General features: G+C 35.3%; 1 protein-coding gene across 5 annotated transcripts in view; it reads right to left on the reverse strand.

Annotated features, from left to right (window-relative positions):
• The window catches only part of ATP8A1 (ATPase phospholipid transporting 8A1), a 257,539-nt gene that overhangs the window by 182,374 nt on the left and 60,183 nt on the right, over positions 1 to 14,982 (reverse strand). For 2 of the 5 annotated variants that reach the window (XM_054553862.2, XM_024246292.3), the window contains exons 7-9: positions 7,110 to 7,183; positions 4,561 to 4,630; positions 2,665 to 2,792 (exon numbers count right to left, since the gene is read on the reverse strand). In XM_054553862.2, the coding sequence (XP_054409837.1) occupies positions 2,665 to 2,792; positions 4,561 to 4,630; positions 7,110 to 7,183 (272 nt within the window). Of the gene's footprint in view, positions 1 to 2,664; positions 2,793 to 4,560; positions 4,631 to 7,109; positions 7,184 to 10,677; positions 10,752 to 14,982 lie in introns of all 5 variants that reach the window. The other 3 variants (XM_024246291.3, XM_054553860.2, XM_054553863.2) reach the window with 2 other exon arrangements.

The raw sequence follows: 14,982 nt of genomic DNA on the forward strand, positions 1-14,982 counted from the left end.
TTCCAAAGGGTCTCCAAGAGCTTTGGGTAATCACTGTAAACCCCAAAAGTGCCACAGATACAAAGATCTTGAAAATCTGTTTCTACCTTTCATATTAAATACAGCATATTATACAAATTCTCTTTGTACCCTGAATCTTGGCACCATCATACAGAGTTTCTCCTTCACAGCATAGATTTGCTCAGTAACGATTTGACAGAAAACTGTTAAGACATGGAAGCTGGCCAGTTAGGAATGTCAGACTATAGAAACAATACTGGTATAAATGGCCAAATCTATCATTAGTCTTTAACCATATGTTCATGGAACGATCACTCTGTGCAAATTTTAGAACAACATATAATTACTTCAAGGATTACAGGAAAGCTTTTGGAGGATCTGAATGAGGATGACAGTTCAGGGTATACTTCAAATGTCCTTTAGAATTCAAACACTCTAATAATGCAATTACAAAATAATGAAAACACCAAAAACATTCTCTCAGGCTGGTGAGTTCAACTAGTATATTTAGCCAACATTCAGTTGGCCACTACAATGCGTGGGAGATAAGGTATACCATAAAGGAGGGGAAGCAGGGAAAGAAGGGAATGGAGGAGAAAAGAGGAGAGAAGGGAAGCAGGAAAGACTTAACCTTTTCTGCCAGTTTCTGCCTCATTTCTTTGCTCTCTTTGCAACAAAACTCATTGAAAAAGAAGTCTATACTTGCTATTTTCAACTCTTCTTCCATTTTCTCAAACTCACTATCATCAGGCACCTGTTCTAATCAATTTCAATGATCTCCACTTGCTAAACGTAAATATGTTAGTGGTCAGTCTCATTGTACTTGACCATCAGCATTGTCAGACTCAGTTTTAGTCCCCGTGCTTTGGTACAGTTTCTTCACTCGCTCTTGGTTACCATCCTATAAACTTGGTCTCCATCTCTTTCACTAGTGCCCTTGCTTTTCCCAACATAACGTTGGATGGTCTCAGGATAGCTCTTGGGTCTCTTCACTTTTCTGTCTATACCCTTTCATTCTCAGTGATTTCTTCCATCCTCATGGCTTTAAATATCTATGCCACCTACTTCCAAACATACCTCATGAACCCAGACTTCTGTCCCAAACTTTGGATATATATTCAACAGCCTCCTGGACATCTCTGTTTGGACCAAACTTATGAAGTCCAAAACTGAACTGCTGACCTTTCTTCCTCAAAATCCTCCAATGAATTCCCATTTCACTCAGAGTAACATCCTCACAATGGCCTACAAAGCCCATAGGACCTGGCCCTGTGTTTTCTCTAGGCCCTTCTTCTATTACTCTCTTCATTGATCGTAGCACTCCAACCACACTGCCCTAACATTCCACAATTATTCCAGGCACTTTTCCACTTGAAGATCATGTAATGATAGAACTAATAATTTACACTGACTACTCCTTCCATCTGGAATTATCTCCCTCCAGATATTCAAAAGGCAAACATCCTCACCTCCCACTCATCATTGCTCAAATGTTACCTTTTCAATGAGGCTAACTGTGACCACCCTAACAAAAAGTTGTTCCCTTCCAAAGACACCCAATCTTCCTTATTCTGTGCTATTTTTTTCCCAAAGCATTTATCACTTTCTAACATAGTACAAACTTTTCTTATTTATCATCTTATTGTTTGCATGTTTGCCATTACCTTACTGCAAGAAAGCAAGCTCACGAGGTGCTATGGTTTGAATGTTTGTGTCTCCCCAAAATTCACATGTTGAAACTGAATTCCCAAAGCGGTGGTATCAGAAGGTGGGGACTTTGGGAATGGAATTCATGCCCTTACAAAAGAGGTCTGAGAGCCTCCGCCAAGTGAAGACACATACTAGGTGACATCTATGAGAAACAGGCCCCAGCAGACAATGAATCTTCTAGTGCCTTGATTTTGGACTCCGCAGTTTCCAGAACTGTGAGTAATAAATTACTGTAATTCATAAATTACCCAGTCTAAGATATTTTGTTACAACAGCCTGAACAGACTAAGGCTTAAGGCCAGGAATATTTATCTGCTTTGTTCACTGTTGCCTCCTTAACACCTTAACTGGCTTGGCTTACTAGGTGCTTAATATGTACTGGTTGAATGAATGAGGGAAGGGGTAGAAGAGAAGAAACAAGAGAGGCAGGAATCAGGTAATAAAAAGAGATGAGATGACTATAATTAATACCACAGGCTAGAAAGAACATTTGAAATTTCATGGAGGAGACAATAAATTATCCAGTACAATAGACCCCTTGAAGGTAGAGTCTGAACTCCTTGAAGCATCTCAAGATCACAGGAAAGGACCCAGGCCATGTAGATTGAATAGTTAAGCCTATAACATGAGTATTTTGGCCAAAGAATAAGCACAGGTAATTCTTACTCCCATTGTTTACCCATGAAACAATGTGCCAGAAGCTGGGAATATCTCTGAAAATATCCTCCTGCCAGATTGGCAGGAATGCTGGGAAGTCATCAGCTATACTACATGAATGGATAAGATTCAACATCTTCACAGAAGGACTCAGGGCAGAATAAAAATGCTTTAAAAACGGTTTTGAGTACTCAAACTTAGCACACAAGAAAACAATATGTATCCAGACTTGGAAGACACAACAATACACTATGACACAGTGGATTCTGTGTTTTTATGAAGACAGATTTTACATACCCATGTCCATCAAGCCTTATGTTTCCAACAAAATCGTAGAGATGTCTGTTTGGACTTTCACACTCAATTTTGCCAGAAATCCTCATCAAACTGTCAATGTCTTTGATATCTGATGTTGCTGGTAAGCCCTGTTTGGAATTTTTAAATAAGCAAAAAGTATGTTAAATAAGTTGTATCTGGGCAAAGAGGAGGAATTTTGAATTCATCCAAGTCTTAAGATCTAAGGGAACCCATTATTTTTATAAGCAATTCTCCCCTACTCTGTCAAATCATAATTAAGAGATACCTTCCTCCCTGACTTGAGCACAGGTTTTTAGCACAAGAATAGGGCACCTTTATGAGAGTTCTTAAATATATTTAGGAGACTATAAGCTAGTCTACAAAGATAATTTGAAGTCAGTCCCCAAAGAACCATTTGCTTGTGAAAATAAAAGTAATATTTAGCACTATACAGTCTGAGTCTGTCTTCAGAATCTAAACAAGATGAAAAATAGATGGAATCTGTGTTCAAAGAACATAGCTTTGTTTCTCTTTTTTTACTCCAGAGAAGGGAAACTCCAAAACAGGTTTTCCCTCTGGCCAACCAGAAGCAGCTGTCACTGAGCAGGGCCCCTCACACAGTGGCAGTCTGGGTCCAGGCCCTCTGTGATGATCTAGTTCCAACACATCCCAACCCTCCCAAATGTCATTTTCATCATTCATCTAGAAACCAAAGGCATACATTTTTAAAGTCCCTCCTAAAACTTTAAAAACTTTACAGTTATTTTTGCTTGAGATGATATGAAAAGTAAATATAGAAATGTAAACTATTCCCCAAGATGACTGAGAGTTTTTGAACAGCAATAGAAAGTATGGCTTTTTAAAAAACTTTTATTTTAGGTTCAGGGGTGTACAATGGAGCTTATATAGTAAACTTGGGGGAGCTTGTTGTACAGCTTTTTTTCTTGTTTTGTTTTTTGAGACAGAGTCTTACTCTGTCACCCAGGCTGGAGTGCGGTGGCATGATCTCGGCTCACTATAACCTCCGCCTCTCGGGTTCAAGCAATTCTCCTGCCTCAGCCTCCTGAGCAGCTGGGATTACAGGCGCGTGCCACCCTGTCTGGCTACTTGATGTATTTTTAGTAGACACAGGGTTTCACCATGTTGGTCAGGCTGGTCTTGAACTCCTGACCTCATGATCTGCCTGCCTCGGTCTCCCAAAGTGTGATTACATGTGTGAGCCACTGTGCCCATCCTTGTACAGCTTTTTTTTTTTTTTTGAGACGGAGTCTTGCTCTGTCACCCAGGCTGGAGTGCAGTGGCGCGACCTTGGCTCACTGCAAGCTCTGCCTCCCGGGTTCACGCCATTCTCCTGCCTCAGCCTCCTCAGTAGGTGGGACTACAGGCGCCTGCCACCACGCCTGCCTAATTTTTTGTATTTTTTTTAGTAGAGATGGGGTTTCAACGTGTTAGCCAGGATGGTCTCAATCTCCTGACCTTGTGATTCGCCCGCCTCAGCCTCCCAAAGTGCTGGGATTACAGGCGTGAGCCACCGCGCCCAGCCCTTGTACAGCTTTTTAACATGGCAAAGTCAAATTATAACTTGAACCAGGTGAACAGGAAAAAGTTAAAACATATCAAAGCACTTAGAACTACTATTATCTGAGTGTTAGCTATTATATAATTAAAAATATTACAAATAGTATCTATAAGATAGATCACATTTAACCAGACAAATACATCAGAATCTTCCATAATACTTAATAATACCAGTTTATAAAACCTCTTCGTTGTGGTTCCCTGGGAACATATTTGCAACAGGACAGATTACTTCAAGACAATAACACAAAGAAAGAAGCTCTTAATTCCATGTAATAAAATAGCAGTGATTATATATATACTTGTATCAGATCTTACCTGTCTAATTTTCAAGTTTGTTTCACCATCTAAGTTGGATGTTTCAATGTAGCACATGGCTTGGGGCTCACTGTAGTTTGGAGTTGAGAAGCACAAAGATTTAGTGGGGGAAGAAAAGCATAATAATAACTTATTTAAATGCTCAGACTCACTAAAGCCTTTCGTTCTAGACAAAGTAATAATTACTTAGCTTCTTGATGATTTCCATTCTAACAGCAAGATGCTGTGAGGCAGAACCCATGCACGACAACTCATGGATTAACTTTTCAGCCAGAAGGACCCAAAAGCAATTTCCTGACAACAATCAGTAATGGTCTTCAAGATAATGCAAATGAATAGATTTGCACATTATATTTAAATTGTTCATCCACGTAGACACAACACAGACTGTATCTGAAATGTAAAGCAGTTTTGTGTCCGGATTTATCTTTAGCTCAAAAATACCACATGAGATTTCATGCTCATGGCACACATGTAAATTGGTTAACAAAGTGGTTGATGAGAAAATTGCAGATTGCTAGTTCTACAAACCTGCATTTACTACCCTTTTAGCTATGATGAATAGGATGACATAAACCATAATATTTAAATTTTAAGGTTATTTAAAAAAAGTAATATGAACAAATTTTACAATGAAAGTGGATATATAGCTTTCTCCCTCTATGTTTTCCACAACTGCTCTCCTATTAAAGTTGCTTGAGAGATTCTCACAGCAGTAAAAACTAAAATTAAAATCAGTCAGCTAGGCCATATTGCTCCTTGACCTAGAAGATACACTTCATGGGTTCCCCACCAGTGTGTCTTAGTAAAATCTGGTGTGTGGCGGCTGGCATAAGGGGTCCATGTTCTCCAGTTTTATCACACCACCACAGCCCTGACTGTCTTATCTTTCCCTTTCACATGCTGATTTGACTTGCCCAGCAACTACAGACATGTGAGTTTGTAGCCCAACTGTATAATCTGATCCTCAATTCTAAAGAAAAGCATTCTAATCTCATTAATCCTTGGTTATATAATAGGCCTGATTTACTAATATCACATAAGTATTACAAATGTAATCTCTTATAAGCATGTGTACTCAAAGCTAGAAAGAAAAAAATTTACAAATTACAAACACCTGGAATTTTCTAATCAACCTCCAATTTGTGCATGTGCAAAACAGACTATTCCTAGTTTCAGAAATGGGCAGGTAGCTTAATTTTGTGGCCCAAAGATTTGTGAAAATTGCTTAAACACATAGACATTAATCAAAAATATTTTACTGATTCATTTTAAAGTAGCTCTGCAAGTTCTTCAATTTACTCTATGAGCTTTCTTTCGTAAAAGCTGCTACTTTTCCCCAAAATTAAGTCCTTCAATATTTATATTTTCACTCTATAACTTATTCAAAATTTTATTTTTAAAATCACTGTCACAATAGCAATTTGGCTCTGGAAATTGCTTGAGATTTGTAATTTACTTATATATACATTTGAAACATAGTTTATGAATTTATAAAACACATCTGATAATATAGAAGCACGATGACAAAGAAAATACTAAATGACAATGTTGAGTCCATATTCTGACAATTAGAATAATATTCTAATTCTACTTTTTTTTTCATAAAGTAACTTATCCAGGTCTTTAAATGGCTAGGAAGTTAGGAAGTTCAAATGGCTAAGTTCTATTTGAAGTTGGGCTAAGAAAATAAGCATTGAAATTCAGAACATTCTCAACAATCACTTAGGACAGCAGTTACTGAAGCAATTTTTAATAGTGCTGTGAAAAGGCAGCAAGAAGTCTCAGATAAGGAATCATGCTAGATCATAAATATTTCAGCAAATTATGATGACATCTAAAACACAAACTAGTCAAGAGAGGCAAAGCAGGCTTTTTGATTAGTAAGTGAAAAATGAAACAAGATGCATATCACAGTACAGACACTAGTAGACAGCTGAAATTGATCACAGTAACGTGCACTTTGTCACTAGATACAAGTGGGATAAAAGTTGATCCCAAAGCATGCGGTACAAAATGTGCAACATCCAGCTTTGTGCAGGGGGTCCTCTATAAACCCTATGAGCCCAAATTATAGTCACAATCGCTGGAAGGATTTTACAGAACTTACAGAAAAATTTAAAATACAAGAATAAGACATGTTGATAATCTAATCAATTTTCAATGACTGTTTCATGAAAAGCTTAACATTATTCAAAATAATATCCTGGAGAGATAATAAATTAAGCCTTAGTACTTAGGCATGTTATTAAATATGAATATATATTAATGGTGCATAGGAAATTAAAATCTACCTTTATTGTCATGCCTCTTAGACTCCTATTGATAACAACAGGAGTTCAATTTGCCCAGCTGAAGGACAAGCATCAGTCAACATAGCATTCAAAAATCCCTTTAAAACATCTGTGAAATGTCCATCACCAAGCAGTATAAAAAGTTTGTGTTTTAAAGGAAGAGACACAGAACTCAACCACATTTGGGTGCAACTGTTCTCTGGTTTACGGTGAGGACCCACATACACGCATCCTATACGACTCAGTGGTTCTAACCTTGAGGACAGACTGATGAGATCTGCTGGGAGATGTTCCCCATTGGTCACTTTCACTATCTCCCCTACTGCCACCTACACGTCCCAGTATGAAATAATTAAAATGGCAAAAAAAAAAAAAAATGAACAGAGGAAAAAAAAACAAATGGACAAAAGAGACAGAAAGTTTGAAATTATTATAGAAAATAATACATGTTAATAAAAACATCTAATGCCAATTTTTTTCAAAACTTATTTTGATCAGGTCTGAAGGCATAAGAAAACATTTAATATTTGAGGGTTATTTATTTGCTTTTAAGCCCAATTTAAAGTTTTAGTGTGAAAACTTAATTTTTAAAAGTTTACTTATAAGCTTATCAAATTAAAGCATACTTTATAGAGAACTACATTATATTCTAGATTTTTCTTTCTCAAATTTCTCAACCTCATGCCATCTACTGTATGTCTACTTGTACTAAAAAAGGAAGAAAATAATAACGAAAATTATTTTTTAGGGTTGTGATAGGGTTTTGAAAAAAAAAGTATACTAGTCCCTGCCCCACTTAAAAAAAAAAAAACTATTAAAAATGTTCTGACTCCAAAATATTTTTAAAGTTAATTGAGTAAATATCTTATTAACTTTAATGCAAAGCTGCAAAGACATAGGCCTTAGGAAGTCAGAAGGCATAACTGTAGCCTATTGAGTTACTTAGCAATTAATGAAGTCTAGATATTGCATTGTTTTGGAAGGGTAAGCCTTTGAATCCAGAGAAATTTTTTCAGAGAGGGTATGAAACAGACATGCTGAGAATATGGACTTGAATTAACAGCTTGAGTTATTTTACCCTACTTTATACTTTCTTCACACATAAATGTATTCATTATTTATCAAATGCTAAAATCTGTTTCATTTCAAAATGAAAGCCTATGAAACACAGTAACTTTCAACCATGTTCATGCTTTAATTTCAAACTACCTCAAGAAGATGTACTCTTAGTAATTAAAAATTTAAAAAATTGAAAATTAAAATGTTATAAACAGTTGTTTACTCTTACTGCTACGTGGTTGCTCACTGGCAGGTAAACATCAAAATGTACTTCTTGTGGTTGCTCACTGGCAGGTAAACATCAACATGTACTTCTTGTGGCTGCTCACTGGCAGGTAAACATCAACATGTACTTCTTGTGGCTGCTCACTGCCAGGTGAACATCAACATGTGCTTCTTTTGATAGCGGACAGTGTGAAGATAGTAAATTAGGAGTATTCTAACCCTGACTTAGTCATTATCTAAAGTCAAAATTTCTCTTTCAGTCAAATGATTAAACACTACTACCTATTTCATGAGGTTAATGTAGACTCAAAGGAGCTAAGTAATGCTAAAACCCTTTGAGGAAAAAAAATTCTGAAAGGTGGTATTCTGCTACTTGGATTGAAATGTCTAACAGCACAGCCTTTATTTTGAATTCTACTCAATAACAAAAAGCAATGAATCAGATAATCTTTTAAAAATATAATCTTGGAGGAAGTTAATCACTGTGGAGACCATATTAAGACACAGAAACTGTTTTGATAAATTGAAATTCATAGCCACCAGTAAGTGTTTCTAATGTTTATAAAACAAATTCTGTAAAAATGGTCTAAAGTTTAAGAAATACATGTAGCTTGCTGGGGAGTTTCTGAAGTTGGATAGAGTCAGACAGCAAAGATTTTGAAAATTTCCAACTTAAAATTAAATATAAATTCAGGGCAGTATAGTCGATTATCTTCACATTTTTGAGCACCAAAAATAAAAATTGTATTTAATGGTTCAGCCTATATGATTCATTCTATAATTATGTCTCTAAGAGTTTAATTGGGAAAACAATATTTTCCCAAATTGTTAGAAGGTGTTACTATCATTTTGAACTTTCTTATATACAGTCACGTGACAATGACAGGTGTAGCTTCTGAGGAATGCATTGTTAGGCATTTTTGTCACTGTGTGAGCATCATAGAGGGTACCTATATGAACCTAGATGGTATAGTCTATAGGCCATATGGTATAGCAGATTGCTTCTAGGCTACAAACCTGTACAGCATGTTACTATATGGAATAGTGTAAAGAAACAGTAACACAATAGTAAGTATTTGTGCAATAGGAATTTTTCTGCTCCATTATAATCTTATGGGACCACCGTTGTATATGTGTTTTGTAACTGACCAAAATGTTGTTATGCAGCACAAGACTGTCAAACATTCAGATGGCCAACTGTTCAATACGTTCATCACATTTTTACTTAGTAAAACTGAATGGACACCATCCTGTAAGGTACTCTTAAAGCTTATCAATTTAAACAAAAAGAATTGGGGAATATTAAAATTTGATCATTTAATCCATCTTAATATAAAAGATGTGAAATCAAGGCATGAGAGATTAAGCAGTTGGTTCAAAATCACCAACTCAGAATAAGAATCCTGGCTTTTCACTCCCTAAGGAGAGCTCTTTCTAGTGCCTGATACTACCTAGAACCTGAGACAATGACAATAAGCTCTCCCTCAAGCTAATTCTGAAGATGCCAAGAATGGACGGTTAGCTTCACTCAGTTTTAGAGATTTATCCCGATAAAGTTATAAGCAAAGGAAACTAAGAACAGAAGGGGTGATTTGAAAACATCTATATTATTTTTTCTGAAAACAAAAACCTATAGGTACATGGCACAAAATTATAGAAATATAAATACCTGCAGTTACTTTAATTGGTTGTAGACTTACTTCTATAAATATCTAGTATAAATACTTTTATTTATTCAGTTAAGTTTCACTAACTTGTCATGAATCGAATCACATTAAATGATGACCTGATTAAATAAATTTTGAAAAAAGGACACTGTCCATATTCATATGTGGATTTACAAATAAAACTGTCCAAGGAAATGATGATAAACAACCTCTAAAATATTAAAAACAATTTTTCTTAATTTAAAATAGGACTAGTTTATAGTTTTTAAACCTAAAACCATTTGAAAGTCACATTCTCTAAAGAGTAACAGTGCCATATGTTCTGAATACTAATTCATGAGTAAAATGAAAATTATTTAAATTAAGTAACTGAAAGAACTTAAAAGAAAGAGCAAAGTACTTTTCTGTTGGAAGAGTATGGCATTTCAACAGGCATAATGGCAAAAAGAATCATTCATCTATTTTTTATACCATTCCATCATAATAATCAACAAACTTTGTAGGGATTTATGATGAACAAGGACTGAAAGATAAAAAAAAATCAATAGAACCCAATCCATGTATTATATAAAATAAATGACAGGAAATCTTAAAAGAGTTATGATCCCCACAAAAGGATCTGGATAGATCCAGAGGGAGAGTAGACTCTTAATTATATTTGAATGATAAAGTATAGTACCTATCACTTATTCTATATGGCAAACATGAAAGAGCCCTTTAAGTCCAATCAATTTTTTAAATGTTTAAATAAAAATTATTAGAGAGGTTTTAAATTCTTCGTTTATTCCTTATTTCCTTGGAGAAATCACAAGGTCAATGCAGGGTAGAGAAACCATCCTCTACACTGTTTGAGCATCAGTAGGCATCTCTACCTTGATGAGAGAAGTACAGTGTCAGCAGGTATATACTCTTTGCCTTTTATTATAACTATATCTCCAACATTTACCTGAAAGAAAACTGGGAATTGGTTAATTATCTGCATTGAAAGATAGTTACAAATATACAACCCATTGTAAAAAGCACAGAATACAGTAAAAATGGTTACTGGCAAAGAAGAACCACTTATCTTCACAAAATGGAAGAAAATTATCTAGGAGTGAGACCAGGGTTGGAGGAATCCTTTAAAAAAAATGAACATTGTGTATTGGATATATAACTTATCTTGATAAAATCAATCTATTCTATCCACTTAATTGACATCTTAACTTCTCATATCCTCTCTGACATAAAAATATAAAGGAGGAATTTACCAATATAAATCTTTATCCTATTGAAGAAAATCTCAATGCAACTGGAGGCGCTATCATATATAATTGCTCCTCACAATAATGCTTGTGAAACAAGTATTGCTTATAACTCATCATTTGGAGAGAAAGAAAATGAGTCTGAGATTCTGAGATTTTTGCTCAAGATCATGGGGAGTTGAAGAGCTTAGACTCAAATCCACATTTGACTGTCTGCAAATCCTGATTTTGCATAATTTTGTGAAACTATCCATGTATTTTAAATTAAAAATTAATCTCTTCATTGTACTACCTCTTAGCATTTTTCTGAGCCCGGCATAAAGACAGAGACATACTATTTTCAAAAACTGATAGCAGTAATTTAAGTGACAGATGTGTCATATAGCTTTTGGCAAACAATACAATAACTAAGCAACAACTTGGCTTAACAGAGTTGACAAAGTTACACTGTTAGCCGCTCCCCTTACATCATGAAAGTTGACCTCTTAGTAGACAAATGAGACTAAACATGAATTTCAATACTTAATAGATGGAAAAAAAGACTTTCTAAATTAAAGCCTGTTTGTTCTTCCCCCTCCCTACTTTTCCTTGAACTCTAAAATAACACTATGGGGGTAAGAACAGAATAGTGTCTTTTGTGGGAATCATAATAAGAAATTACTGCAGAGGCAGCCCACTGCGGTCTATTATTTACCAAAAGAAGAGGTTAGGAAAGGTTGGGGCAGGGGTATTGTCTTTTTATTTATGACATGTATGCTTAAGTTCTGGGTCCCTTGATTCAAAAAATAATTCAGCTGAAATCTGAAATTTGGACTAGCTGAAACTGGCAAATTACCAGGGATCTTGGAATCAAACACCCCCTACCCTCAAAAAAGGACAAACAGGAAAAATTAAAAACTGCAAGTATAAATGTAAACTGGTCCTTAAAATAGTGCTGTGATGGTGCTGTGATTACACTCACGGACAGAAAGATAATAAAATGTAAATTCTCGGAAATCATGGCACTTAGAATGCATCCAGGTTACCATTTAATTTTCTTTAATCAACTCCTGTGTGTTAATGTTTCCTCTTAAATTCAACTATGTGCTTCACAAAATCTGCATCACATCCTCTACACTATCATGTTAGAGTCTAACAGTCAGACTTAAACAAAGCCCTAATTGATTGTGCTGCTTTCCAACATCTTTACTCACTGTAAGACAAAAGAAGCGCTTGTGGTTCCTAAACTCAATAAAATAGTAACAATTTATATGGTACCCCAGTGGCCTGGGAAAACCAGGGGCTTACTAAATGCTGAAGTTCTTACTAAAGCATGCTAAATCAATGAATGCTAAAGTTCTTTACTGTAAGGAAAGTAGGGAAATTAACTCCTTAGAATGTCTATGTTTAAGATCAATTTATCAAAAGACATCCAAACACCTGTCTTTCCTTTTGGGTTCTGAGCTCCTAATACAGCATTCCCCTTCCAGCCTGTGTGTGCATAAGAGGAACCAAGAGAAGAAAAAGTCAAGATGACAAAAATGCTTTAATCATATATATTCTAATTGGAGGAATGTCATGATAAAGCAATTTTAGTCCCCAAAATGCCAAAGTTAAGGAAATGTTTAGGGCTTTCAGTCCACTACCTACAGCTTTCTGAAGTCACTCATATTAGCAACATCAAGGATTATGTAAAATAGTAAGATTATCAGGCTGCAATAGCCTGATTTAAAAATCCAACTATTAGCTGGGCATGGTGGCTCATACCTGTAATCCCAGTACTTTGGGAGACTGAGGCGGGTGGATCACCTGAGGTCAGGAGTTCAAGACCAGCCTGGCCAACATGGTGAAACCCCGTCTCTACCAAAAATACAAAAATTAGCTGGGTATGGTGGCGGGTGCCTGTAATCCCAGCTACTCAGGAGGCTGAGGCAGGAGAATCGTTTGAACCCAGGAGGCGGAGGTTGCAGTGAGCCGAGATTGCGCCACTGCATTCCAGCCTGGGCAACAGAGCAAGACTCCATCTCAAAAAAAAAAAAAAGAAAGAAAAAAGAAATACACATTGTGGTGGAAGCTTCATGCATTAAAGTGGCTTTACAGAGTAACTTTTACACATGCATACAGCCCACCATGCCATGCTTCCTTAATAAGCCAGAAGAATATGTTGATTCCAAGATTCTTTGGCTAAATTCTCCACCTGCATACATCTCAAAAACCTGTGAACAGTGTTAGCTGCACCTCATTGTAAAGAAATAATCTGTGGCAAGAGCAATGAAGCCAGCAGCTTACTGTTCAGGAGTCACAATGTAGTTCCTTGTGTAGGGCTTTGTGATTACAATACTTTCTTTCAAAACTATGTATCTGCAAGTTAACCTTTTGCAACAGGGAAAAGGTTTCAGGGCAGTAACTGGAGAAATAAACCACTAATATCTGAGAGCTGAAGTCTGCCCAGCTGTGAATGATTAGATGTATGCTAGGCAAATTTGTAGGTCCTTTGAGGATCATTAAAGAGCAACCACAGTAGCCACACATTTAGAAAGGCAGAGAAAGAGTCCTGAAGTAAAGCCCATTTACACTAAGGTCTATCATATTACCTTGGCATGTAGATGACACTCTTGGTTTTGGTTTATTGATTTTATTTTTAATTGGACATAATATCATATAAGGCAAAGAAAAGACTTGCCTCAAAATCTTGTTATCCCAACAAGTAAGGCTGCTTTTGTGCCTGCTCACTTGTTCAATAAACGATTTACAAAGCCAGTATTTCAGTGTACATAGGACTATTTTTTTCACCTATGATTATATCTTATGATACAGGAACCTTATTTGTCTTGCTTGCTGCTTTAAGCTCACTGCTTGGCATACGCACTCAATAAATACTTGTCGAATGAATAGTATAATTTTTTCTGTGTTACTACACCATGTGACATTACAGATTTTACTTGTCACAAAATATATGAGTATAAAATGCCATAATTTATAAAACTGTCCCTATTGTTGCATTTCCATATGTTCTAGTTTTTTGCTATTATAAGTAAATAATGCTACAATAAACATTTTTATACATGTGGAGATATTCTCCAACTTTAAGATTCTTTTCTTGGGATAAATTTCCAGAATCCCGTTTTCACAGTTCTCAATATAAATAGCCAACCTGCTTGTTCACAATAGTATGTAAATAAAATATTTTATAAAAATAAATCTGAAATGTTTGTTTTTATTTATTGAATAGGTAGCAAATGAAACTTCAATATGGTTTAAATTTGCAAATTTTATTAGGTTGAATATTATACTAAGTCTGGTCGATTATCATATTTCTGGTTTACTGTCAAGTTTTCTTATTTATATAACAATGATCTTAATCATTTGTCCTATTTGGTGCAAATATTTCACATAGCCTGCCTACTTATTTGTGGCAGTTTTTGTTGTGTATTAGTTTTAAAATTTATATAATCTAATTCCATAGATTTTGAGATATTGCTCTTCTTCAAATATTTATTAAGGTCTTTATTCTATTTGTACGTTTTCTAAAAACAACGTTTTAACATTTAACTCTTTTAGTCAGTTGAAATTTATTTTAGTATAGGTTGTGACTTAGATATAAATATTCAAATACTATTTCTTAAAACTGCTAATCTGTGATAACAATTCTTTAAAAAATAATTTTTGCCTCCTTTTTCAAATATTAAACAGGCCTTATTTCATGGCACTATATTTTATTCTATACTACTTAAATCTGCTCCATGTTATTCTACTCATCAATGTCTATCTTTGCAAACAAACCACAGTATTTTAATAACTTTTGCTTTCCATTTCACCTGTAGTTAATCTTCGCACACTGTTCATTTTTCCAAAATATATTCTACTTTCTTAACTGTTTATTTTTGAAAATCAGATGAAAAATTTAGTCAATTCTTGAGGAAAATATAAGAATTTCCCTGGGATTATATTACT

This window comes from Pongo abelii, chromosome 3, assembly GCF_028885655.2.
Source record: "Pongo abelii isolate AG06213 chromosome 3, NHGRI_mPonAbe1-v2.0_pri, whole genome shotgun sequence".
NCBI classification, from domain to species: Eukaryota; Metazoa; Chordata; class Mammalia; order Primates; family Hominidae; genus Pongo; species Pongo abelii.